At 35.4% G+C, this 27,184-nt stretch overlaps 1 protein-coding gene across 2 annotated transcripts in view; it reads right to left on the reverse strand.

Annotated features, from left to right (window-relative positions):
- Positions 1 to 19,597, reverse strand: part of LOC148941151 (lewis-type alpha-(1,3)-fucosyltransferase-like) — a 40,340-nt gene extending 20,743 nt beyond the window's left edge. The window contains exons 1-2 of one of the 2 annotated variants that reach the window (XM_089103930.1): positions 19,469 to 19,577; positions 14,375 to 14,425 (exon numbers count right to left, since the gene is read on the reverse strand). In XM_089103930.1, coding sequence (XP_088960056.1) covers positions 14,375 to 14,377 — 3 coding nt within the window. In that variant the 5' untranslated portion in view covers positions 14,378 to 14,425; positions 19,469 to 19,577. Of the gene's footprint in view, positions 1 to 14,374; positions 14,426 to 19,468 lie in introns of both variants that reach the window. The other variant, XM_089103931.1, reaches the window with a different exon arrangement.
- Between the last annotated feature and the right edge of the window lie 7,587 nt (positions 19,598 to 27,184).

Raw genomic sequence — 27,184 nt, forward strand, 5'->3', positions numbered from 1 at the left:
GAGAAAGTTACACCAACACCAGCAACCAATGTATGGGATTCATGCCCATGAACCGAGGCTGAAGAGCAATGCTTCATAGAACACACTGCATGGGTTGAACGATGGTCGGGTTTTATTAAGAATTACAATCAAGAGGGACAAGCACTAGAGTTGGATCCCTATTTTGCATTTTTATTCTGAAATTTTTTTTTTTTTGAATAAAACCATTAGTTTTATATATCATTTTCTTGTTTTAACTTATGCTCTAAGAATACAACTTCATTTTTATGACTAAAAAAATATATATTTTTAACATGTTCAGTTGTCATTATGAAAGACATATTCCAATGTAAGTTTTCTTTCTTCTTCTTTTAACTATTCAGGTGGTGGGACTACGACTACGAAAAATTGAAATGGTTTATTAGCCTAATAAAAATAATGCTTATTTCACATAGAAAATAAAACTTTTTTCTACAGATTAATGAAATAGCACTGCCATTGGATGATGAAACATCAGAATTTACAGGACAAATTCCATCACCGCCAATGGAATTCAGAGACGAGCCTACATTAGTTGTAGATAATATGGAATGGTGTAGGGGTTTCCTTAATGATGTTTTTGGGGACATAGCTAGCCTAGACGATTTAACTTGCGATATTGACATGATAGAGGATCCGGACTGGGTAGATAGATTTAGGCATGAACATTCAGGCGATGTTACTAGTGCAACTGAACCGGATTCTCATATAGAAATTATGTCACAGGACAATACAGGCTGGCCCGATCAATTGTCCCCAAACACCTTGGAATATGTACTAGGGGACCTCATGCCATCTCCAACCATTGCAGTTGAACAGACTGGGGGTGGCGTTATTGACAATTCTATGTCACCCCCACCATTCCGCTTAATGATACAGCAACAACAATGCAAATTGTTGGGTCTAATTTTTCCGGGGACATTTTTGACGACAGTTTTACTATTAGTGAATTGAGTCCTGTACAAATAGGTGCAGGACATGAAAATAGTGTCATGTCCCCGGAGTTACGTGAATTTTATTTGTTAGAGTCTGCTCTAAGTCACTTACAATTCTATAGGGCAGATTTTAACCCTCCCAAAAAAATCGCGATGGACGTGGGTGTTGTTTTAACAGCTCCATTAACTGTTCTTCAGAGCTCCATCGAAATAATTTAACCACAAATTGATATTCAGTTTCAGAAATGGGGGGGTCAAGGGGGGATTAAAGCATCAGTGAATCAAAAAGTTTATTTACAAAAGGGGACATCCGGGGATATTTTTTACTTTCCTTTTTCAACCGGCAACCAGACTTTTTACCCTGGTCTAAATGAATTTGAGGGCAACTTTTTCAACTGGGTAAATAAATTAATTTCAACTTTGGACACGTTTAAAGAGAGGGGAAGTGGGTCCACAATTTTATACATTGAATACCTGGATCTGAATCTCAGTAGATTTAAAAAAACTTTATTTTAAGGGGGGAGCGGGTAATCTAAAACTACAATGCCACCCAGATTTTTCGGCTGCAAGCGAAGTTTAAGGCTTGAGATTTGAAACAGGGCTGAAATGCTTTAAGTATACGTTTTTCGCGGGAGCCCATAAAACATTTAACGAATATTCAACGATAAAAAACCTCGACAGACTTGCTCGCAACGGTGGAAAAAATTTTCATATAGTAAAATTTGACTATTTAGAGGGGAAATATCCTGTGTCCTTGAAAGAAATAAGCATATTTGAAAAAGCAAATGAAAATCTTGGGTTGGGGGTGGTTGTTCTGAAGTATGACACGGACTTTGTAGATGGGGGATAGAAGCCAAATAAAAAAGGGGTTTTGTGTTCAGGTAGGTCACCGATGATGGATAATTTTATAAATTCGGTTTGGGTTATTTAAGAGCCTCCCAAAGATTTAAATTCCTGTGGTAATTTTTTCACAGTTGCGGCAATAAATCGACTCCTATCCAGAAGCAAGAACAAAGGAGAATGTCTCTATTGTCCCATGTGCCTTTCCTCATTTAGATCTGAGCGAACATTCTCAGATCACATGGGTCATTGCAAAATTCATGGGAATCAAAGAATAAAAATGCCGGCATAACGTAATTACACTTTACAGTTTAAAAGTTTCGTAAATTCCCTTATACAAGATGATAAAGTGTCTTTCGACAGTGAATCAAGAATGTTTGAGGTATCAGACCCATCAAAGTCAAATAGAGTCGAGGAACACAAACTAGTTGCGTGTTCCTATGCGCATGCTCGTCGCAACTCCAATAATAAAATGCAGTTGGGAGAGTTTTTTTTGGCTATGGATGAGGAGGGCAGTATGTAAAACTTTTTTGTATACTTAATAAAAACAGCAAACACCGCAATTTCAAGATTGCGTCACATCAACTACCCAATGACATTATCAGACAAGGAGCTGCTGTCACTAGAAAAGGGGACGATTTGTTGGGTTTGTAGAGATGTTCACACCCCAAAAGACGCGCTCCAGGATCACGATCAACTTATAGATCCCAATTCAACGGAAAAAGGTAAATTTTAGGGATTGGCTCACAATTCATGTTATTTAAAAATAAAACAACAACTTTTTCTTCCGGTTTTTATACATAATTTTAACTACGATTTGATGTCTGTGCTACCAGCAATGGCATATCTTCACAGAAATGGAACAGTGGATGATGCATGAGTGATAGACAGTTTTTCCTACAATATCCTTCTTAAATCAGCGGAAGAGTTGCGTGTTTTGGAATTTATATGGAAATTTGTTGAAGCCGGTATTGAGTACACGAATAAAATTCGCTTTTGAGATTCCTACAGATTTCTCCCTAAATCATTGAGCGATTTAATTCAAATGCATAAAAACGATGACGGTTGCAATGCTTTCCCCTTCTCAAGCAGCAATTTCCAAATGCTTTATATGATTTGTTGACGGTCAAGGGCATATATCCTTATGATTATTATTGTTCCATGTCGAGATTCGCCGAGGAAACTATTCCTCCGATTGAATCGTTTTACGATAGTCTTCACGATCGTAGTTGCACCCCCGATGAATACAGTTTTGCTAAGAAGTTTGAGCAGAGGGAGGGTGTAAAAATGGCTTTGACTACTGCAAGCTGTATTTGTCGAGTGACGTGTTAACTCTGTTAGACATTATGTGTAAAAATACTGACGAATTCTATAATAAAAATCTATGAGGAATTTAATCTTGATTTGGGCTATTATTTTTCATCTCCTCATCTGGTGATGGACCTCACTCTAAAAATTAGCGCTGAAAAAATTTGACTGATCACATAAATTTATCAGCACCTTTTCATTGAAAAATCAATGAGGGGTGGTTATTTTTTTCTAGGGGATCGTATCTTGGAAACTGATCCAAATGGAGAGAAAATGGGGACAAAATCGGATGCAGTTTTCCTTGATATGAATTCTCTCTACCCCTCGGCCATGTCCCATTATGCGCTACCTTGCGGTGACTATAAATGGCTGGATGACCCTCAAGCCCCCCATTTCCCCAACATTGACAGTGTTATGGAGAATGGACCGGTTGGATGGTTTTTTGAAATTGATGGAGAGATACCAGTCGAACTTCACGATTCAGTAAAGGATTTTGTTTTCTCGTGCATCAATAGAGCTTTGGCTAAGGACTCTTAGAGCCCTCACAATAGGCGTTTAGTCGAGTTAGACGGATTGCATTGGGCACCTTCAAAACAAAAACTTATTGCTGATTGTCTGCCGAAAAAAAACATAGTTGTTCGTCAGGTGTCCTTAAAATGGATGTGCAACAACGGTTTCAACGTCATAAAGATTCACAAATCGCTCCAGTTTAATCGAAATCCTATCTGAAAATGTTTGTTGACACTTTTGTCAAGAAACGTTCTGAAGCGCAGACGAAAGCCGAAAAAGAAATTTATACTCATTTTGAATTCGGCTTTCAGCAAAATGTGTGAGTGTTTGCAATAGGAATCGTTGTGACGTCGTGACCGATCCCGAACAATGTGTTCAAATTATTGCCGATCCAAATTACACTTCCTTCACATTCATTGGCCCGGACATGGTACTATTGAATAGGAAAAAAAGACGCATTGTCCTGAATAAAAATATTGCTGCAGGCAGTGCGATCTTGGAGACCCCTAAAAAGCTCATGTTGGAAATCTACTACAATTTGGCTAGTGTACATTGGCCGGAAAGGGGGCACGTAGAGGTGAGCTACGGGGAATTAGATGTTCTAGTATTAAAAATAAAAATTCCACATGTATTTAATGATTTGGTAAAGGTTTAATCTATCAGCTCCCGGAGAGACTACTCCAATGGGAGTGGACTTTACCATGTGCTTTTTAATCGTTTAGAAAACACTATTCTTTTTTTATGATAAAATTAACCGTTACGTTACATGATTTCCAGTGGTGTTTTTGTAGGTCCAAAGGTGTATTTTATGGAATCACATGACGAGGAAATCAAGAAACGTTACAAAGGAGTACGCACGCGCTATGTGGATAAGAATTTCGAAATGAACATTTATAGGAATTGTATTGTTCTAAATACAATTCAACGAGCCAAATTCCTGGCAATTCGTTCCTTCAACTACAGGAACTTTACTGTAAATGTAGAAAAAATTGCCATGAGTACCATCTCCGACAAGGTCTGTGTTTGTCAAGATGGTGTGACAACCTTCCCCCTTGGACACTATTTAACTTCAGACCGGGCCGAATGTGTTATCCATAGGGAAAGTCTCGGTTTGAATAAAGTCCTGTAAATTATTTCCTAAAACCTTTGGGGGGGGGCCTCGCGGCCTTTGGGGGGGGGGGGGTCGGCCGCCAGCGCGGGGCGCACCACCACTATCAAAGTTATCTTTTTTTTTACTTAGAGTAGATTTTTTTTGTAAATGTTTCATTCAAAAAAAAAGTTATATTATTTCAAATGCTTTAATATAATTTTGTATTTTTTTCTATAAATAAACAAAAAAAAGTATTTATTTAATTGTTTTTTCTCTGTGTGCCTATGTAAATTTTGTATTTTTTTATCATAAATAAATTTAAAAAAAGTTTATTTTTTCATGTTTAATGTGCTTATTTCAATGTGTTATTACTTTTTTTTAATTACATAATAAAAGAAAATCTGATTCTTTATGCGTCGTCTTCTTCTTCTTATTTTTATTTTTGAACGGAGTAGTAGTAGTGAAAATTATTTGGTAATTATACAATTGTGGTCTGCAGTTAGTTGTCATGGTGAACTGTTGAAGGAACCATGTCTCACTTTTAAACCCCATTCAGATCGTTCCTATGTGGGCCCTCAATTCGGGCAAAACAACACTCTTAACTAAAATAATTAAAAATTGCGATAAAAAGTTTGTGGAAAAGCCGAAAAAAATCTACTATTGTTACAGTATTTGGCAGGAGTCATACGATAAAATAAAAGCAATTGGTGCCACTACCGGTTTGGTGCAGATACAATTCATACAGGGACTTCATGTTTTAAGCATTATTGAAGCAAACTCTTTGCTGATTATTGATGATCTGTCTTAATCTATAAAGTTACGGCTCCAGCAAGGGATACAATTGTTCTCTTTTTACTCTCATAACGAACATAATTCCGTTTTTCCGTTTAAATAGAATATCTTTCATAGGAAAACATTCGTACAAACACTTGCATTGAGCTATCGATTCAATAGAAACTACAGAACGGTTCAGGGTTCTCGCTAATAACGTTCAATAAACAGATAAATCAAGGTGCCACCAAATTTATGCTATCATCATACAATAAGGCACCCAATAAACTCCAAGGCTATATCCAATTGGATCTTAATTAAAATACACCCGAGGATCTGCGTGCAGTCACAGATATTTTCGACTCTGAAATTACAGTATATCTCCCTGTGAACACTAAAAAGACCTATTTGTCGAAATAATGAACTTGAAAAAACTACATGAAAATATACATTTATTGTTTGTTAGAAGTACCTCCGAGCCCCAGCTTAGGGAAGCCATGGTCTAACATGATTTTGACAATAATTTAATTAACCCAATATCTGAAATTAGCTTCAATTTGACCGAGGGTCATGTTCAAGTTCCAGAAGTAGTTAAGCAACAGGCAAAGCTACATCGTTCCCTTGTACGTACATTGACCTCTAAAAAGAAAGGAAAGAATTTTAAAAGGAAACGACTTCTTCAGGCGGGCGGTAGCTTTTTCACACATTTACTGCCGAGAATTGCAGGACTTATAAACAATTTTCCCTAGATAGCAATATAGTGTAAATTGATGCCAATACAGCACGCTTTCTCTCCCGTAGAACATTTTTAAAACAAGCTGAGTTAACTTTTTGACAATGAGAATATTAAGCATGGTAAAAAAACTTCTTTTACTTCAAGATACATTTTGTCAAGTGGACAAACATAAGTCATATTGGTTGTATCCCACTGCTGCTGGTATTGACCACAAAAAAAAATGATCTCCTCAAGAGTCTGCTGCTGGGAAACAATTACAGTAGGAAGAGTTGTATTCAATTTTATGGAAAATTGAAAATGTAAGGCCCCACTCATATCGTGAACAAAGTACACGACTCCTAACCTATCTCTTGGAAAGTGGTCAAGATCATATTCAAGTTGAGAGCAATGGGAAAGGGATTATAATTCAGGGTAAGAGCTTTAATCTAGTTAATTTGATGTATGACATGTTTACAAATCGTTAAGGAATATTATCGTTTGACTCTCGTCTATACAACTTTTTAAATACATTAAACTTACCCAAAAGTCTTATTGGCAATATGCAAATTCTAAAAAATTTAAATGAAAATGCATCATCATCATCATCAACATCGACAATATTAAAGTATGAAGTTGAAGAAGAAGAAGATTTTAAATCAATCTTGGAAAATACTAGAACACAAATGATAGCTAGACAAAAGCAAAGACGTATCAAGTCAACGTCACCATTGCCACCACCACCCGCCAGTATACAAAAGGGTAGCGGACATTACACAACGTGTTTATGTTCAAAATGGTTGAAGTTTTGAAAGATGTTTATGAAAATATCGGTTAGGCGGCTAGTTTAATTTCCCCAATCATACTTTTTAAAGTCATGGGGTTTCGAACATAAACTTTAAGAGACTACTGGAAAAATGAATCAATTTAGAGTCTGCATAGAAATCATAGACTTTACTCCAATAAAGATCGAAAACTTAAAGTCTTTTACCCGTTCCATATAATGCAAACAGATATCCCGACCCTAGATGAGCTTCAAAGACGTCAAAATACACCGTAAAAATACAGTCTACTTACAATCAGTGTTTTTGGTCGCTTTGCATATACAATTCCATTGCGATCAAAGAGAGGTGTTGAAGTTGCTCAGGCCATTGAAAGTATTCTCGAATAGGATTCATATAGAAAAATTCAAACGGATCGCGGTAGTGAATTTGTTAATCCCCATGTTGTAAAAGTAATAGAAAAATATAGTCAACTGCTCTATCATAGTCACGGTCCTATAAAGGCTGCTATGGCCGAACGGTTTATAAGAAGTATTCGGCTTTTAATTTCAAGATATTGTACACTGAAAAATGCATCAACTTCTATTCATGATCTAGATAAAATCGTGCTGATTTATAATCAACGACTTCATCGATCATTGTCCAACTCTACGCCAACGGCATTTCATCATTCGGATCATGATAAAATTGACACCTTTCTTAAACAGTATTACAATGAATCGAATGTCAATAATAAAAATAAATTCAAGGTCGGTGATACTGTTCGAATTAATAGAACAACTAATATTTTTGAAAATGGGACTTTCTTGTGGTCCACAGAACTTTTTAAAGTGGAGAAAATCCTAAACACTAAACCCATAACTTATCGCCTGCGTGATACCAGAGATGAAGAGATTCTCGGTGGCCTTTATGACTATGAACTGCAAAAAGTTAAAAATGCTAGTGAAATCTATCAAATTGAAAAGATATTAAAGACACGTACTCGCAGGGGTAAGAAACAGTTACTTGTTCGGTGGCTAGTTTACAACTCTGATTTTGGTTCTTGGATTAGTGTTAAATATATCTAAAATGTCCAGTGCTGTTTACTTAGATTGCACATCCCACGTCTTCGAACCTCGTTACAACAACTTAAATGTGACAATGGATTATTATACAAAACTCCCCTGCGCCCTTTCATGTTAAAATGTGCTTTAACTAGTTTTTTTTGAATTTGTTTCCGCAAATAACTATGAAATACTGAAAAAGAATTGAATCTACGACGAGGCCGCTATACTATTACATTGGTAACTCTTTGTTGGCTCTGAATGGGCTAAAGTACATACGTCTAGCTAATTTCAACATGTCACATTGAAATATATTGAATATGATAATATGGGAGATTTGTGTCGTACAATCAATAGAAAAATCTTATATCGTAGGAATGGTACATTCCTTTTTAATTATTCATTGGAACATGATAGGATTTACATTAGTTCACCTGTTGACACTGAAATAATTATTCTCAATGATAATCTGAGAAATGTTCTTGGCCGTAAACAGAATATGATCAATGGGAAAAATGCTTGCACCGTTTAGGGGATGGATCAAGTTATTTTTGCTGATTATCCACCTGGTTTCGCTTCGGACTCTTTCATGTTTCTCTACGCATCCTTTTTTGAAACGTCGAGAGTCATTAATTCAAATGTCCCCCTCCTACGTTTTCTTGAGCGAAAAACAACTCATGAACTTGTTCATTACTATAATATAAAGCATCTTCAGTATGTTCATGTAAGCACTTCTTATTTGGAACTCTGTCAGTTAACACTAAGAGGTGAGTTGGGTGATACTCTAGCAATAAAAAAAGGCCTAGTACTGATTACGCGTCGTTTCCGATCCATTGTTGGCAATAGCTAAATCATCTAAAATAAACAAAAGGTGAAGTTCATTTGTTAAACCTAATATTGATTGTCTTGTCGATGCTATTAGTCTAATTCAGATAAGTAAGGAATTGAACTGTTGCGTGAGTCGTACCAAGATATCGTCTTGTGATTTTAGTAACTAGTTTGCAAGGTTGTTTGGTTCGGCACTACCCCTTTCCTGAAAATATCTTATATATGCTGCGTCAAATTGTGACACCTCTACACTACAGGACTGGGGGTCGGGCAAGAATTTAAAGGAGAGTGTAAAGGAAAATATTAGATCTTCAGCAAGAGCCGTTGATCAGCAACTAAAATCTTGAAAAAATGGGGAGGGATTGAAAAGGATGCGTTCGCGTCATTCATTCATCGGTCTCCACCCAGGCAAGAAGCAAAGGACATCAAAAAGGACTTTGAGGATTAAAAGAACGAAAGCCAATAAGCAGAACAGGAAAAAGAAAACTATGGTTGGATCAATGAACAATTTGTTTTCTTAAGATAACTTATCTCCCCCACAAAGAATCATATTCATCAAACAGTTCTTCATTGAATCTATTCAATGTTGAAAATGTTGATATCAGTGTCAAATATGGCTACTATGAACAATTTCATACCCAACAACCCCTCTCGAAAAATATACACTTTCAAATATTTTCCAATGAAGACTATTTAATTGATTTGTCGTCAACATTTATGGATTTAAATTTTGTGGTGAAGAAAAAGTCAGATAATACAACTCCAAATGCTGGCGATGGTCTCACCTATGAAAACTGTATTCTAAACAACCTATTCAAACAAATTAATGTATTTATTAATGGAAGATTGGTGAGCACTAGCAATAATTTATCAAACTATGCAAGCTACATACAATTTATGATGATGACGCCAAAGGCGTACAAGGAGATGAGAGGACAATCGTTGGGCTATGAATATCGATCAGGTGCTGATACTGACGGTGAGCTGACTACAGCAGTGACCCAGGAGTATCATCTGGTTGGAAAATTAAATCATGAGATATTCAATATATCCCAATTGCTACCCCCCAATGTCAAGATTGACATAAAGTTACAGATGGCCCCATCGAATTTCTTTTAGATAAAAACACGTCCACCAATATCAAGTGCATCCGTTATTTCAACATCGGCAATTCTCCACGTTTAAAAACAACAAGTTATAAGCTCTGTTTTACTGGTAGTTAGGAAGCAAAAAGCCTCCGGCCATAATAGTAAACTTCTCGTTCTAATTACAATCACCACTCAACACCACAAAGCAGTTAGCTCTTGTGACTAATGCATTTTATCCTTTATCAATGGAGAAATCCCATCAAAATTGGCTTTGGCCTTTGTGAAGAGTGGCAGCGCCGTTGGATCCTGGACTGAATCCCCCCATGATTTTAATTTTTTCGGTCTATCTAGCCTTGTGTGCAAAGTGAATGGTATTCCACTGTACACTCTATCATTTGACAAAAAATCCTATAGAACTCTGTACGAGTTGGCCATGCAATCCCTAGATCATGACTCTCAACTATTTGAAAATGGAATAATCGATGCGATGTTTTCAAAAAATCATGGGGTTATTGTTTTGGATTTGTCCGGCACACAGGATATGAGCATAGTACGAACAGGGAATGTACGTTTAGAGTGTACATTTGCCAATGTTCTGACTGAGAGTATTACGCTAATATCACTGAGTGAATTTGAGAACTATTGGAAAATCACGACCAACGGTAGTGCACTAATAGACCTACCGTCCTGAACAGAAATCAAATAATCAATGGATTTAAACTAGAATCAGAGCGGTCATCGTAAAAGTCACATTGTAGACCTTTGGGCTTCATTGAAATAATTCCAAGTGTTAGTAATATCCTAATCATTGCTAAAAACAGTCCATCAACTTTGAAGACCGTCAATTGGCTATACATCTTTCGAACAGCGAAGAATATTGAATTTTTTGATCCTCTTGGTCTATCGTATAAATTCTACGCTCCATACATCAGCAGTTTTATTGATTGCAGTGGGTAAGTTATCATTCAAATCCAACGGAGAGTACAGGATTTAACGACTAAGACTTTTGAATTTCATGAACTACTCTTTTTTATGTTCAAATGTCGTGGCTACACCTGCGAACAGTTTTTCAGCGTCTACGTTGAATTACCTCGATTGAACAACTTTATAGAGGAGAATATACTTACAAGTGTATTTAATATTGATTTTAGTGCCCTAAGAATTGAATGTTCTAAAAATGTATGTGAAATTGTTTATTAATAAAAAAAAAAATTATATACATGATAAAAAAACTTTTCTACTCTTTAGATTTCATCAACTACTAGGTATTTGTCGACAAGAACTAGTGCAGGTAGATTATCTGAATTCACAGTGTACTGATCCTCATGTACTGCAATGTCAGGGTCACATTTTCTACAATAGAGCGTAAATACATGCCTGTAATACCGCGTCCTACAGTCAAAGACGTTATTCTTAGCCCTATTACGTAAGCCTCGCACTTTAATATGTCAATGTTCTAATGCGTCGTGACCAGTTTCCTGAGGTGTCACATAGCAGTCCGTCGCGAACAAAAAAAAATCGGTGTGTTTATTATCGAAGTACAATGTGTCTTCACATCACTAAGGCATAATCCAAATTTTTTTGTTTTTCCAACATTTAAATTGCTGACCCTGCGCTTCCTCCCAGAAGAATAAAAAACCACGACGATACCACTCTCGTAGCAATAAACTAAAATTACGGTTAGAATTCTTTCCAATAACACCGGGATATGCATTCTCTAATTGATCACATTTATCATAGTGACAATTGAAGCATAGTAGACCTCTAAAATGAGATTCACATACTTCTTCAAATCAGGAAATACAACCTTTAATTTGTTCAAAATATCCTCTATGCAATTTACACGGGTTGTATAATCTATACTTTTCATCATACTCATCAATCATTGTGCAATTCTCACATGATGACCAGCTGCCCAGTGTGTACATACATAACGTACATGTATGGAACATTTTGTCATGTGTTGACACTCTCACAGCCACAATGAAACTGAGCTAGCAACAACAAAAACTGTCTGAGAGAGAGAGAGAGGATTAAATCATCCTGGAACACCACCTTTCCAATGAAAAAAAAATCCTAAATTCTATACTAATGTTGAAAAGCATATCAACAATATCATTTTGCCTTGTCGTGATCAATATATCAATACATTGTTTAAATTTATTTGGGTCACAATATAGAAGCCTCATACAATAGTCTAATGATGTAAACGCTTTTCCGATTTTATCGAGAAGCATACTCCGAGAAAATATCTTCCTTTGAATAGACAACTCTAGAAAATTGTCATGTAGAATCAAACATTTTTTCATAAGCACTAGATTCCCTATGATTCGTTCTTTCTCGAATCCATCCATTTTTTAGGTCTTGACATACTCACGATCATTAACAGAATATCAGGAATTTTTTCTACTCAAGATGTTTATCCGTGTAAGCTATAGAAAGAAAAAAAATACAATTGATTTAGAAGAAATTTTAATGGACATATTTACGATAAATATAATCGCTGATATATTTTGTTCTCATCAATATATTTCGATAGGACATCTAATGCTGACCGAAGTTTATTTATATGGAGAATATTCGCTTTTCCAGCAAAACATAGCTGCTCCTCCTGTTTAAATTTGCTTAATGATATCACGTATCTAGCATACATAGTGTCCCATTCAAGACATAGTCTAAAGCCAGTGGTTATTTCCAAAGCTACATTGGTTACTCGTATATCGTTGCTGCTGATGCCAGTTCCATCATTATTATCCAGTTATGTAAATGCACTACTCATTTTTCTCTACTAGTACCCTCTCAATTAAAATATTCTGTCCTAAGTCCAGTATCTTGCTTATACGAGTCTTTAATGAAATCGTCCTTCTTATTCAAACCTCAATCATAAATCAAGCTAGACTGACTCTCTTTGAAACGGTGTAAATACGCACACAAATAACATAAAGTTTCCTAAAGCTTCAAGCAAATAACACCAGAGGGAACATAAGAGACCGCAAATAGCAGAGGAAGGAACGTAAAAGCCCCAGATTCATAGGAACATGCTCTGGAAAGGTACCATGGAACGTAAAGGCCGCAAATAACACTGGATGGAACGTAAAGGCAGCAAATTCATTATTAGCATACTTACTTCAATAACATTGTCTATGTGGATAGGTACCGTTAGACTCAATTATAGATGGCAGCACGGTGTTAGCCCAGTAATTATTGATAGCTCCCTACTATAAAAACGCTCGTAAATAAAATTAAACAAGTTTCGAGAAAGCCGTTTAACCAAATAAAAGTAAAATTAATATGCAAATTTTGTTTTAATTATTCATATACGGTGAACCAAAACCAAAACCTGCATTAATTCAAAAACTTTCAAAAATTAACTATATTTTTTTTAACAATAAAAAACTTTAGCGTAAAGAGCGAGGCGTTGAGGAGGGGACAGCCCCGTTCATATACGGAATAATTTTTGTTCGTTTTAAGTTTTAACGTCGTTCCTTACTTTCAGTTAAAAAAAACTTGTCTTTTTTTATTTAAATATCATAAAGAATCATAAAGATTTATTAGCATAGATAGATATTATCGGGATTCGAAGGGAAAGTTATACTCGTTTCTGTAAAATATTCATATTTTACGTCTTTTTTTAGTTTTAATGTTACTCTTTCATTTTGTTTAGTATTAATGTCAATCATTTGTATGTAAGATACTTTGATTCTTTTTTTAGTTTTAATGTCACTCTTTTCTTTCATTAGATTTTTTTTCTAAATTAATGCTATCAAGAACAGAATCCATACTAAAGATGAAAATAATAATTAGTTTCGATATGTCATTGTTATTCAGCAAAAGGAGAAGGAAGAGTTTTAGCCGGTCTGAGAATACCACGTATGGCATCCAAACCCTCTGCCACGGATATTTCGCAGTTAAACATTATGATTTATATGCTATTATCGATTCTCGAGCAATCGTATCATTTTTATAGTTGACATTATTTCATCAGTTAAACATTGTTAAACACTCCTCAGTTAAACATTGTTAAAGCCCTCCTCAGTTAAACATTGTTAAACCCTTCTGAGTTATACCCCCCTCAGTTGAACATTGTCAAAACCCTCCTCAGTTAAATTCGCCTCAGTTAAACATTGTTAAAACCCTCCTCAGGTAAACATGATTAAAACCCTCCTCAGTTAAACATTGAGGCACATACCCACACTTAAAACTTTTTGTTTGAGTTTGACTTTTTGTCCCAATTCTTTAAGAATGACTCCTGAAACTAATGAGCAATTAATGCTCCCTCCTGATCCCTTAATTAGAATTAGAAGCTTTTATCAAATATTAAAAAACTTGAGCGTCAAGCGCGAGGTATTGAGGAGGGAAAATCTCCCCTCATATACGGAATAATTTCTGTTGGTTTTGTTGCTCCTTAATTTCAGTTAAAAAACGGGTTTTTTGTATTTAATATCTTACCATGATTGACGGTTGGCTTCACTATCATACCATAACTAAATTAGCGACTACCTAAAAAGGAAAAAAAAAATTTTAAGATCTAAGGCGGGCATTCACAACGGCACATAGTTATACCAGTAATTTCAGTAAATGCATGACGTGTTACGTTAATAATACAAGGATAACCTCCATCAATGGCATGGGGGTGTCATGCCTGTCATTCCTTTGGTACCTTCAAGTGTCTGGTGGTTGATTTTTTAAAGGAGTTATCAACTGGAAATCTTTACATATTTATTTTGTATTATTATTTTATCATATTTTATTTTATTTATTTATGTGTTTTATTTATTTTGTTACACATTTTTTTTATTATATAATGTATTACAGCTAATTAATTGGTAAAAAAAAAATGTCTTCCTAATTTAGTAACTGAGATTCTAGACCTTACTCATCCCTACAATCACCTAGGACAAAACAGTATATCCAACCCGATAATCCAAAAAGCATGTCCAAAATAGAGCAAAATCAGCACTAAAATCCAAGCCATAGCACCTTAAGTCTACAAAATTTAATATTCCCAAGTAATCATCACATACCAGGGTTCTTCAGATGAAAACTCATTGCCTATATAGGTTTATTTTATATTATTATACAGTTTATAATTTTTTTGCTGGGTCTGTAAAATGACTCGTCACCTGATTTGATTGGTATGTTTGTTATATTTAACTGAACCCCCCTGGCATTAAGTGAGCCCCCCTCTGCCTCTCTCTTTTTTCTTGCAGTCTTGACTCTGAAGTGTAATTTTGGCACATCTGTGCTCGTAATAGCCATTTTCTAAAAATAATAAACTTAGATAATAATAAGATTATCTCACAATAGAATAAAACAAACTTAGAAGAAAAGGAGAAAAAAAAGGTGGTTCACCAAATTCAAGTAGGTGATTTTACAGGCTTTTAAACCTCAGTGGTGCAAATACAAGAATAGGTCGGGAAGGGGCAAAATATCTTTTTGAAAATCGAAGGTGGAAAGAAATTTTGTTCTTATCGATTTTTTGTTAATGAAAACACCGATGAAAGGGCTACTCTTCAGTAACACTCCAAAAAGGGTATTTTTCGAAATCTAGAGGGCGCAAGAATATATTCTCCTTGCTTACACGGTGGGATGTATAAATACATAAAAAAAAATTAATAATGACAAAAATTTCTTAATCCCATGATAGCTCGAAGGATCTTTTAAAATCAATGACTTTAAAACTAGACCAAGGACAAAATAATAAAAAAAATCGAATTTAGGAAAAAAATGAAAAAATAAGTTTTTTCAACTGAAAATAAGGAGCAACATTAAAACTTAACACGGACAGAAATTATTATAGATATAAGGGGGGCTGTCCCCCCTCAATACCTCGCTCTTTAGGCTAAAGTTTGACTTTTTGTTCTAATTATTTAAGAATGACTCCTGAAACACAAGGGACGTTTAATTCGAATAATAAGCTTTTTAAAAGTTTTAAGAAAACTTTAGCGTGAAGAGCGAGGTATTGAGAAGGGTGAAACCCCCCTCATATCCGTAATGATTTCTGTTGATATCATTACAGTAATTTCTGTAATGATATTATGTATTTGTGGTACTGGTTACGAAAGCGGTAAACACGCGATAAGTGATGTTCAGTTAATTCTAATTAAATAAAACAAAATAGGATGAAAATATAATAGTTTAGAAACAAATTTAGGCTATGTATGGGCACATTAGGGGGGGGTGTGTGTGTAAAGCATTGCAAATATTAAATACGTAACCTAACCTAAGTACCTTCCCCCCTTAACCCCAAAAAACAATAGTTTAAATATTGTAAACGCAATGACAAACCACGCTTCGCGTTCCAATTGACAGATACCCGTTTGACTGGTTTCCTTTAGCATCTATCTTGCGTGTTTGCCGCTTTCTTTCGTCATTACAGTTTCAGCATTAACTTCAACTTTAATTGTTTTTAATCGTAATGAGTTTGATATATCCAATTTATTTCTGTACTTAGTGTTAATGCAAGCCATAGTCGAATATCCCGCCTTGCCTATATTAAATAAAAAAAAACAAGTTTTTTTTTTACTGAAAGTATGGAACGACGTTAAAACTTGAAACGAACATAAATTATTCCGTATATGAAAGGGACTGTCCCCTCCTCCACGCCTCGCTCTTTACGCTAATTTTTTTTTTGTTTAAAAAAATAGAGTTGTGAGAAAGTCAAATTTTAGCGTAAAGAGCGAGGCGTTGAGGAGGGGACAGCCCCTTTCATATACGGAATAATTTCTGTTCGTTTTAAGTTTTAACGTCGTTCCTTACTTTCAGTTAAAAAAACTTGTTTTTTTATTTAATTTTTGAACGTTTTTGAATTAATGCAGGTTTTGATTTTGGCTCACCGTACATGAATAATTACAACAAAATGTTCATATTAATTTTACTTTTATTTGGTTAAATGGCTTTCTCGAAACTTGTTAAATTTATTTACTAACGTTTTTATTAGTAATAAATATACGTAACTTACGAATTAACTTACGTAACAAACTTCAATATTCATATATTTTTAATACGTATATTAGGGGGTTATTGACTAGGGGGTGAACCCAATCATATACGTAATATTTTATGTTCGTTTTAAGTTCTGATGTTGCTCCTTACTTTCAGTTGAAAAACTTGTTTTTTTATTTAATTTCTTATCTTTTTTTTAAATAATGCTGGGGAATCCGGTGCCCCCTTCCTAGCAATGCCTCTTCCCCCATGAAAACTTCCTCCGTGGAAAGATCCTCCCACATAAACCCCTCCCCCACTTCCAGAAAAAATCCCCCCTAAAAACGTCTGTATACTTCCCAATAACGAATAATATATGTTAACATTGGGTAAAGTTCATAACTTTCAGCCCTCCACCCGGGGACTTCGGGGGATTAGGTCATCCTAAAAGACATAGTTATCATATTTTCGACCATGCTGAACAAAATGGTTATCTCAAAATTTTGATCGGGTGACTTTGGGAAAAAATGTGCATGGGAGGGGGCCTAGTTGCCCTCCATTTTTTTTGGTCACTTAAAAAGGACACTAGAACTTTTAATTTCCGCTCCAATGAGCCCTCCCACGATATTCTAGGACCACTGGGTGATACGATCACCCCTGGAAAAAAAAAAAATAAACACTCATCTGTGATCTTTCTTCGGGCAAAAAATACAAAATTCCACATTTTTTTAGATAGGAGCTTGAAACCTCTACAGTAGGGTTCTCTGATACGATGAATCTGATGGTGTGATTTTCATTAAGGTTCTATAGCTTTTAGGGGGTCCTTCCCCCTTTTTTCGAAAATCAGCCAAATTTTCTCAGGCGCGTAACTTTTGATGGGTAGAATTAAACTTGATGAAACTTATATATTTAAAATCAGCATTAAAATCTGATACTTTTGATGTATCTATTGGTATCTCTCCCGTTTTCTAGAGCTTCGGTTACCATTGAGCCGGGTCGCTCCTTACGTACAGTTCGTTACCACGAACTGTTTGATATGATCTAGTAAAGAGAAGGAGAACTTTCATAGCTTCATCAAACAGGCAAGGAGAGTTATCAGCAACTGAGAGCAAGAACTTCGAAAACTGTTACGATTAAAACTACATTCAGTGGCGGATACAGAATTAATGTTATTTGGGGGCGGGGGGGGAAGGAGACCACCCATTAGCATGTTTCGCTCCTGTAACTAGTGCAACTTGCGATATCCTGGGGGAGGGCACCCAACCATTGGAACAGGCCCAGATCGAAAGGGTGCGGGGCCCGAATAGATTTTAATTGCCGGGCCCTCTATATTTTAATTATTTAAATAAAATATACCGGCATATTAGTTTGAGAACGTAAAGTAGTTCAAGTGCAAAATCTCTCTAATACACGAGGACTATTCCGATAAAGTTCGATAAATGTGACAAGAACTTTTATGGGTGTCAGTTTTCTATATTATAAAATATATGTTAATATACTTCTATTTTAATTTTAGGCAAATTTAAAATAAATGTATTTTTAATTATATGAATAATTCATAATTTATCCCATATTGTCTATAACAATTTGTTTTATATTTCAATTTTTTTGTCAATTATGTTACTAAAGCAGAGCCCTTTCATATTTGGGGTCCGATTGGGCCCAATCACTTCATTTGCGTTTTATCCAGCCCTGCTTGAATATGCCCTGGACTAGATTGGACAGGATTAAAGTTTTAAGTAAAACACACAACAGCAGAACTAGCCTACAATGATAATTAAAGATTATAAAAGTGAAACCTTGCAAAATAGATCTTCTGCTTAAATAAAGCACAACAACATTGAGCTTCTCAACTTTGCTCAATCCCAATTTATAAGGTTTTATGATATGCAAATGCATTTCCTAAATTTTGAAAAAAAACACTGATATTGCTTAAAACTCTACTCAAATAACAGGAATTGCATCTTAAGAGCTAAAGCAAGAGAAAAAGAAACTGATAACTGAAAAGTAAAGTAAAATGTTGTTTTGTTTTTCAATAGGTATAGACCTGTCATGTAAGCAAATTTCATGACCCTCTAGAGGGAGAACGAGTGGAGGTAGGCACTTCAAAAAACCTTCCCGGGACACACTTTGGTAAATTTTTCGCAGTTCATATTAATGACTTAAGAATAAAGTGAACATACCACTCAATGCCTTTTTTAATGCTCTTTACGAATATAATAATCATTTTTGTCGGAAATGAATTTTACCCCCACCCCTATATATACCAATTAAGGGTAGCCTATATATTTGCATATTCGGGGGGGGGGGGGTAATATTTAAAATTACCTTTCATTTGTATCAAAAAAAAACTTTAACCCCACCCCCAAATGTGCAAATTTATACCCTGAATTGGTATATATAGGGGTGGGGGTAAAATTTATTTCCGACAAAAATGATTATTATATTTGGAAAGAGCATAAAAAAGGCATTGAGTGGTATATTCACTTTATTCGTAAGGCAATAATATGGTTTGGTAAAATTTCCCCAAATAAGTACTTGAACCCTTGACCCTACTGCAGCCTATTAGTATATTTCTTTAAAAAAAACAAGAAAAAAAGGCCTGCTGTTCCAGCTTACCTATTATCTAAATTCACAATAATGTTTATCAACAGATGCATGACTATTCGTATCGATACTGAAGCTCGTCTAGCGAACATTACAGCAACAAACTCATCTTCCTTTTTTGGCTTCAATAGGAGATTAACCTCTAGGTTATTTTAGAGATAACAACGGCCTTTGCAAGTATCGCTATCTATATTAAATTTTAGCTAAAAACTAAGATGGGGCCTCAAAAATTTAAAAGGAAAGCTCTACATTCAAAAGAGCTTATTGTAATTAATCGTAGTAACTTGTTGGATAAGCATAATTGTTGTATTCTATTGGACGTGGCTTGGATGTCGAAAGAAATTTCTTGTGGAAGTATGAAACCTTGAAGCTGACCTAAAGCACTAGCTTATACTGATGGATTAATTTAAAAAATATAGTTTTCCGAAGGATGAATAAAGAGTGGAGCTGAAACTTAAAACGAACAAAAATTATTACTTCACAGCCAATCTAATATATATCGATAAAAAAAAGTACAAATAAACAAACTGGTAATATTTCCCTGAAAACTAGCGCTTTACTGAAAACACAAAAGCCAAGTATAAAAAACAAGAATATTGATTTAGGCGTCAAAAGTGACTATGTAGCCTTACAACAAACAATTAACCTATAACGCTTTTTATAGTCTTAAACGAGCTGGGATGTCAGTAACTTTTAGTATACAATTAAAATTATCTTAAAAACTTAGGCATACAAATAAATATTATTTTAATGAGAGCAACGTCATTACTGAAAATGGTATTTTTTCCAAATGGAGGAAGGATGCAATTGCTCCCTACGCTTTCCCTTATTGATGCCCCTGATCATAACACTAATATGCTATAGAGTTATAAATATTATTAGATGTTGATGATCGAGAAAAAATCAACTTGGTATAAGTTTTTACAGTAGTCGGATTTCTCTTTTATTGTCGGATTTTCATCCAATTGGTGAAGAAAATATCTTCACACGCTAGAATAATCAGTTTTTCTAGCTGAAAAATCAGCTAGAATTTGGATCGCTTACCCAAGCTCTACAAGTTATGGTAAGAACAGTTTATAATGGACGAGATAGTCTGAATTTTTATGGTATCGAATCCCCTTAAATATGCCTCTAAAATAAATTTTAAAGATCTTCCTATTTTGGAGAGGAAGGTTTACAAGAAACATTTTAAAAAATCTCCCTTTCCCAAAAATACGCCATAGAACAAAAAATCCAGTGGATGGCCCAAACTTTAGCGTTGTACTGTAGCCTAAATGTCCTGATAGCACATTCACTGACAACTTGTAAGGCTTTGGGTAAAGAGTAAGGAGAAGCGAGAGGATTTGAAGGTACTGGATCATAATTAAATTAACATCTTTATGCTATAAGCTACAAAGTTGCTGGAAAGACTTCAAAGAATTTTGTTTTAATTTAACAGACAGGCCACATTTACTTCGACTTCACTTAATTGGTAACATTACCAATTTTAAGACGACATCGCTTAATTGGTAAAATTACCCTGTTTTTGTCGCAACTTGTCTTAAAAGAGGTGTGATAGCGTAATTTTCATAGCAAGTTGAATTTATGCTTTCATGGGTAGCTAAAGATGCAAAAGATCCTGTGGAGGACCGAAACTTTAACGATTTAGCCTATATAACGATTTACCTATATGCTCTGCCTTTACATTCACAAATAACCTGCCAAACTTTGGCATAAAGAGTGTTAGGGGCTGCCCCCCCCCCCCCCCCCCCAAAAAAATTCTTGTCCAATTCATACAAATGTAATAATAAAAATGAATATAAACAAATTTTTGATGTGTTTTTTAAAGTTTGTTTTGTAAACAAAAGATACGTCCCTGTGTGGTTTCCATAATTTTATTTCTAAAGTGTTATTTTACCATCATGTTTTGATATATTTCATTCATATTAACCTCAATCAATCAATCAATTTATCTAAAAGAAACACGGAAAAAATTACAAAACTTTAGTCCCCCACAAAGGCTCTTTGGCCTGCGAGAGTGGGAGAATAAACAACATTAAGTAATAGCACTAATTTCAAACAGAAGGACAAGAAAAAAAAAACAAAAAACTAAACAACACCAAAAACTACCATGCCAATTCAAATAAATGAATTCAGTAAATTACAGGAAGGATAGAGGGGAAAAAAGAAGGGAGGAGAGAAATAACTGTCTAGGCATAAGAGGTAATTGGTTAGCTGTTTTTTAAATTGTCCATAAGAATGACATAGCCGAATTTTAACTGGTAGGGAATTCCAGATGGAGGCAAAACATAAAACTGGATTGAAATCTGGTCTTATGGTTTTGGTTCTATGAATGAAAATACCCATGTCATATCTGAGAAAAAAAGAAACACAAGATTTATTGCGTAATTCAGAATTTAATAGATGTAATTGTTTGAAGAAATTAGGGAGGAGTCCATGAAAATACTTGAAAATGAAACAAGAGGAAAGAAAGATGTATGGGGATTGACCATCCAATAAATTCATGGTGAGCTGGTCTGTAACCTCAGACACTATTTTAATTGCTTTGTTATATATTTTGAAAACAGAAAAGGTAAACAAAGAGCAAGTTGACAGCCATACTGTTGGACAGTAGTACATATAAGGTTGAATGAGAGAGTGAAAAAGAATCCTTATTATTGAACCAGAGAAGCAATGACGACATGGGCGTATGTAGCATCTTCTCCAGGGGGGTGGGGGGGCAGCCGATTCTTTGACGAAGGGTGGGGGGCTGAAATTATATTGCCAGTTCACAAAACCTTACATTGCCAGCAAGTTTTATCACACCTATGAAATCTTTATTAATAAGTTATCACTAAAAATCAGAAATCATCAATAAGCTTCAGCTTTATTCAACCTTCTTGGATTAGAGCTAAATGTTTCCAAGACATTATGGATAATTACTTCTTGTTTGACTTTTATTCTGTCATTCCAGCTGTTTATTTCCAGTTTTTTCAATCATCTACCTTTTTTCAACTGCTTTTTCAACCATCTGCTTTTTCTGCCATATCTAGTGTAAATTTGAAGTTATAGGAGGGGGGAGCTGACTCCCTCTGCCCCCTCCCCCTTCTGTACGCCCATGGATGATGAAGCTTCCGAAGAACTCCTAGGTTTCTGGAGAGCTTAAGTTTCACGAGAGCACAATGATGTTTGAAAGAAAGATTTTCGTCCAATAAAATACCCAGGAATCAAACATGTCTATCAGGGGGGTGAGTTATATATAGGGGGGTTGAGTGGTATAAGTAGTTTGAACCAAAGGACAAGAAGTACCAGATCTGGAAACAATAAGTAGACTAGATTTAGCTAGATTTAGGGCAAGGCGATTAGAATCGAACCAAGCAAAGGTTCTTTCTAGGACAGAATGCACTTTCTTGATAAGGGAATGTCTGAACACCCAAGAGTACTATCATCTGTAAATGCAAATAGCACTTGATCTAGAGCTGCGTCACAAGGTCAAACAAAATTGTGATCGCAAATACTACAGCAACTTTGTATATTTTGCTAAAATGAAGCAATGAGAGCATAACTAATGAATATAAGGCATAAAATAGGTCCTAAGTTAGAGCACTGAGGGAAACCAAAACCAACACGGAATTGATCTTGAATCTTAGGATCAATACTAATCGACCCTTCAGAAAATAAGTTTCAAACCAATGATAACTGATTCCTCGTATCCCTATGTGCTCCATTTTGGATAGTTGGATAGTTTGTGATATGCTGTCAAACGCTTTTCTGACTTCAAGGAAAATTGCAGCTGGAATTCTACCCTCATCAAGTGCCTTGTGAATGAACTTCAGCAAGGTCATGCAAGCATGTTCTGTTGAGTGTTTAGGGCGAAAACCAAACTGATTGTAATAAAAAAATTGTTTTTTATCAAGAAACGACAAAAGTCTGGAGTACATACATTTTTCAAAAATTTCACTAAAGGCTGATAAAAGAGAAATTGGTCGATTATTAGAAGGATCATCTCTAGAACCACCCTTATGGAGAACAACTAATTTGACAGATTTTAGGGCACTAGGAAAAGTTCCATTCAAAAATGATGAGTTAACAACAATGTTGAGAGGAGATAAAATAGAGGGTAAAATAAACTTTAAAGCCTTGGCAGGAATTTGGTCAGGTCCACAAGAAGAAGGTCTTATTAGTTCAGAGACGATTCTCTGGACTTCAAACTTGGAAACTGGATCCAAAGCCATCGATTTTTGACAAGAAGAACCGAGGTACTTTCTAAAGCTACTAATGGAAGAAGTACTAGCCAAAATATCTTCAGAAATTAATTTTCCTATGGATGCAAAGTAAAAGCAAAACTCATCCATTATGACCTTACTATTAGTTATGTCTACCCCCTTAGAAATTAATTTTATTTGGCAAGTTATTTCTTTCGGAATTGGGACGAAAAACTGTGTTTATAAGTTGCCAGGTTTTTCTCATATTCTTGCCGAATTTAGAGGACATCTGGGAGTAATAAATATACTTGGCTTTACGAATTAAGGAATTGAATGAATTTCTATATTTTTTTATACCTTTCAAGATGATGATGAGAGTTAGAGAATTTGAATGCCTTCCACAAGTAAGTCTTTCTTTTAGTGCTCTTAAGAAGAGCTGAAGTCATCCAAGGGGTACGAGGAACTGAACGCTTGGACCCTTTAGCAGCTGAGGTTACACAGCTGCCAGATCGTAGAATTGATTGAAAAGGCTATAAACAGACCGACTTGAATCAGTGAGAAACTCAAAGGAGGTGTCAGTCGCTCGAAATTTAAACTGTTCAAGTTGATGCTGTTGGTAACGGACTGGTAAGTTAAAAAGAGCGGAAGAAAATGAAGGTAGTCCAGAGATTGAATAATTTGTAATATATGGAAAGTGGTCAGAGATGTCAGATATGATAACAAAGCTCGAATCAGGCATCAAAGTAGAAAAAATATCTAACTTCACTAACTTCACTTCTTGGGTGTGTTTCGTTTAACAGACAAGTAGGCATACCGATTTTTTTTTATTTAGTTTCTGTCTGTTTTTAATTTTATTATGGTTTATTGTTAATATGATATTATTATTGATTAATTTTTTTCAATACATGAGAAAGTTTTCTATCCCTGCCCCTTAAGACTAGCGGTTAACTATTTTATTCTGAGATGTTGAATATCGTCAAACGGGTTTGTCTTTTACCATGGGCGTAGGCAGCATATTGAATAGGGGTGGGGGGCAGTCGATAGTGTGATGGAGGGCCTTTTATCAACTGCTTTTCCAACCATCTGCTTTTTCAGCCATATCTAATGCAAATTTGAAGGTCTAGGGGGGGGGGCAGCTGCCCCCAGCCCCCCTCCCTACGCCCATGTCTTTTACTTTAATAATAAAGTTAGACGTAACCTGCAATTTATCAGATGGCGTCTAGGATTCCTTTTTGAGGATATGCTTGAGTTTCTAGTCTTACAAGATTCAAATAATATTTGGAAGAGAATAAAAGGTACTTGTGTCTTAAAGCCACCACACTAAAATTTTCTCCAAATTTTGTATCGCGAACATGAGACTACAACCGGTTTTCATGGTGTAACACCAGACAATATTAATTTCGGCTCGGTGGGAAACTTCATTGTAGCTATATTTTAATTAAATGTTTAGTTGGTATTTTGGTTCCATAATTCTTTGTTGTAGTTTCCATAGTTTTGTTACTAAACTATTATATTTTTCATCATATTTTGGTATATTTCATTATGATTGACCTAACTTCAATTCTTGACTGCGGTGGCTATAAGACACAAGTACCGAATAAAATATAAAAAATTCCAAATAAAAGTAAAGAGTAATGTTCAAATTTGGAATAGACAGAATTATTCTAAAAGTGAAAAAGATACCACCCCATTCCCACTTTGCGCTAAATTTTAACCTTTTTATTGGATAGTGAAAAGATTCATATAGTTGTTTCTGCTTTAAACAAAAAGATTTTCAGTTCTGTTTCGAAAGGCAATTTTACAAAAAAAAAAAAATAGACACAATTTCCAATAGGCTGTATTTTTGCGTTACAAAAGGCTTATAAGACGACATACGTTAAACTTTAACATAAAGAGTGGGGGAAGGGGGAGGGAGTTGAGGATAGCTTGTATCGTCCTTACGGTTTTGTTTAAATTTTTTTTAATAATTTCAAGCCGTTTGCTTGTACTTTTTTCTCGTTGCAAGACCTTGGCTTAATGTGGCGTTTAAGATTCGATGGCATGTTCAGTTCTAGATGGGTCTCTTCACAGTTGATGGCTTGACGATCGACCACTAGTCTCAAAATCTGCGTCTGTCATATATTCCTGAAATCGTCAAGCTGCTTCAAATCAGAACAGATAGTAGATAACCAGGTTTTTCAAAAACCTCCAACACGTTTCCTCGTCAACGGCAATAGTAGAAACCTTGGCAGGTAGTGGTGGGCAGGTCATTTGTCCTGGGAGAGGGGGTCATAACAAACAAAAAGCAAAATAAAGACCAATACTTCCAAGTTTCTAAGAAATCTTTTTGAGCTAATGTAGACCCCCCCCCCTCTACTGTACATACGAATTATTAAGCTCTGAGTTAGAACCTCTTACAGTTTTACAAAATTGTAATCAGAGTTTTACAATATTATAATCCTGAGGACGGCACACTTCATATTCCCCCTCCCAAAGGCCTTAGTTTGTAAAACTGTACTGGAATCCTCACTCTGCTCAAGCAGTACTATCCATACATTATACTGCATGGGTACAAGCTGGTCCAACCCCAATGGCTCGGAAATCAGTAACCAGCAGTGTTTGCCATTACTCCTAAACCACTAAGTGCCCCCAAGACGGGTTTGATGCTACATAACCGGTTCTTCGACCATCTGCTCACTTCTTTTCCTTCGATCAAGGGTTCGCTTCCTTCTTGACGGCAATGAAAGGACGGGTGTGTTTCCAGTACCGCTTGTCCCCATCGTCTTTATTTTCTGCTGACTTATATCGAGGTCAACAGATTTACCCCTACTGGATAGGTTAATATCTGCGCTATGCTAAGCCGATTGATTATCACCAAACTGCAGAATTTAGCTCTATTCGGGGCACTTGATGTTAAATTTTTCGCTTAATGAGGGGGTTCACCCCCCCCCCCGTCAATGTCTCGCTCTTTACGCTATAGTATTTTTAGTACTTTCAAAAGAGCTATTTATTCTAATTAAACGGCCTTTGTGATTCAGGGGGTCATTCTTATAGAATTGGAACAAAATTCGAACTTTAGAGCAAAGAGCAAGGTATCAACGAGGGGGCGAACCGCCTCATACACGTAATAATTTATGTTCTTTTTAAGTTTTAATGCTGTCCTTACTTTCAGTTGAAAAAACTTGTGTTATATATATATATATATATATATATATATATATATATATATATATATATATATATATATATATATATATATATATATATATATATATATATATATATATATATATATATATATATATATAGGCGGGTTTTGAAAATGAATGAGCTTTTAGAGGTTTTGAGAGTTCAGGGAGCAAGACTAGGTTAAAAAATTAATGTCAAGAACAACAAGAAGGAAAAGTCGCTGAGCCTAGGAGTAAGTGATGGTGAAGGGGTCATGTTTGATAATGAGAAGATCGATCAAGTGGACAGCTTTACTTACCTAGATAGCGTTATGTGTAAAGACGGTAAAAAGGCCCATGGTGTTTTTTCACAGTTAAAAAAAGTTTGGAAGAATAGG

This window comes from Artemia sp. Qi Xiang Cuo, chromosome 18, assembly GCF_049724085.1.
Source record: "Artemia sp. Qi Xiang Cuo chromosome 18, ASM4972408v1, whole genome shotgun sequence".
NCBI classification, from domain to species: domain Eukaryota; kingdom Metazoa; phylum Arthropoda; class Branchiopoda; order Anostraca; family Artemiidae; genus Artemia; species Artemia sp. Qi Xiang Cuo.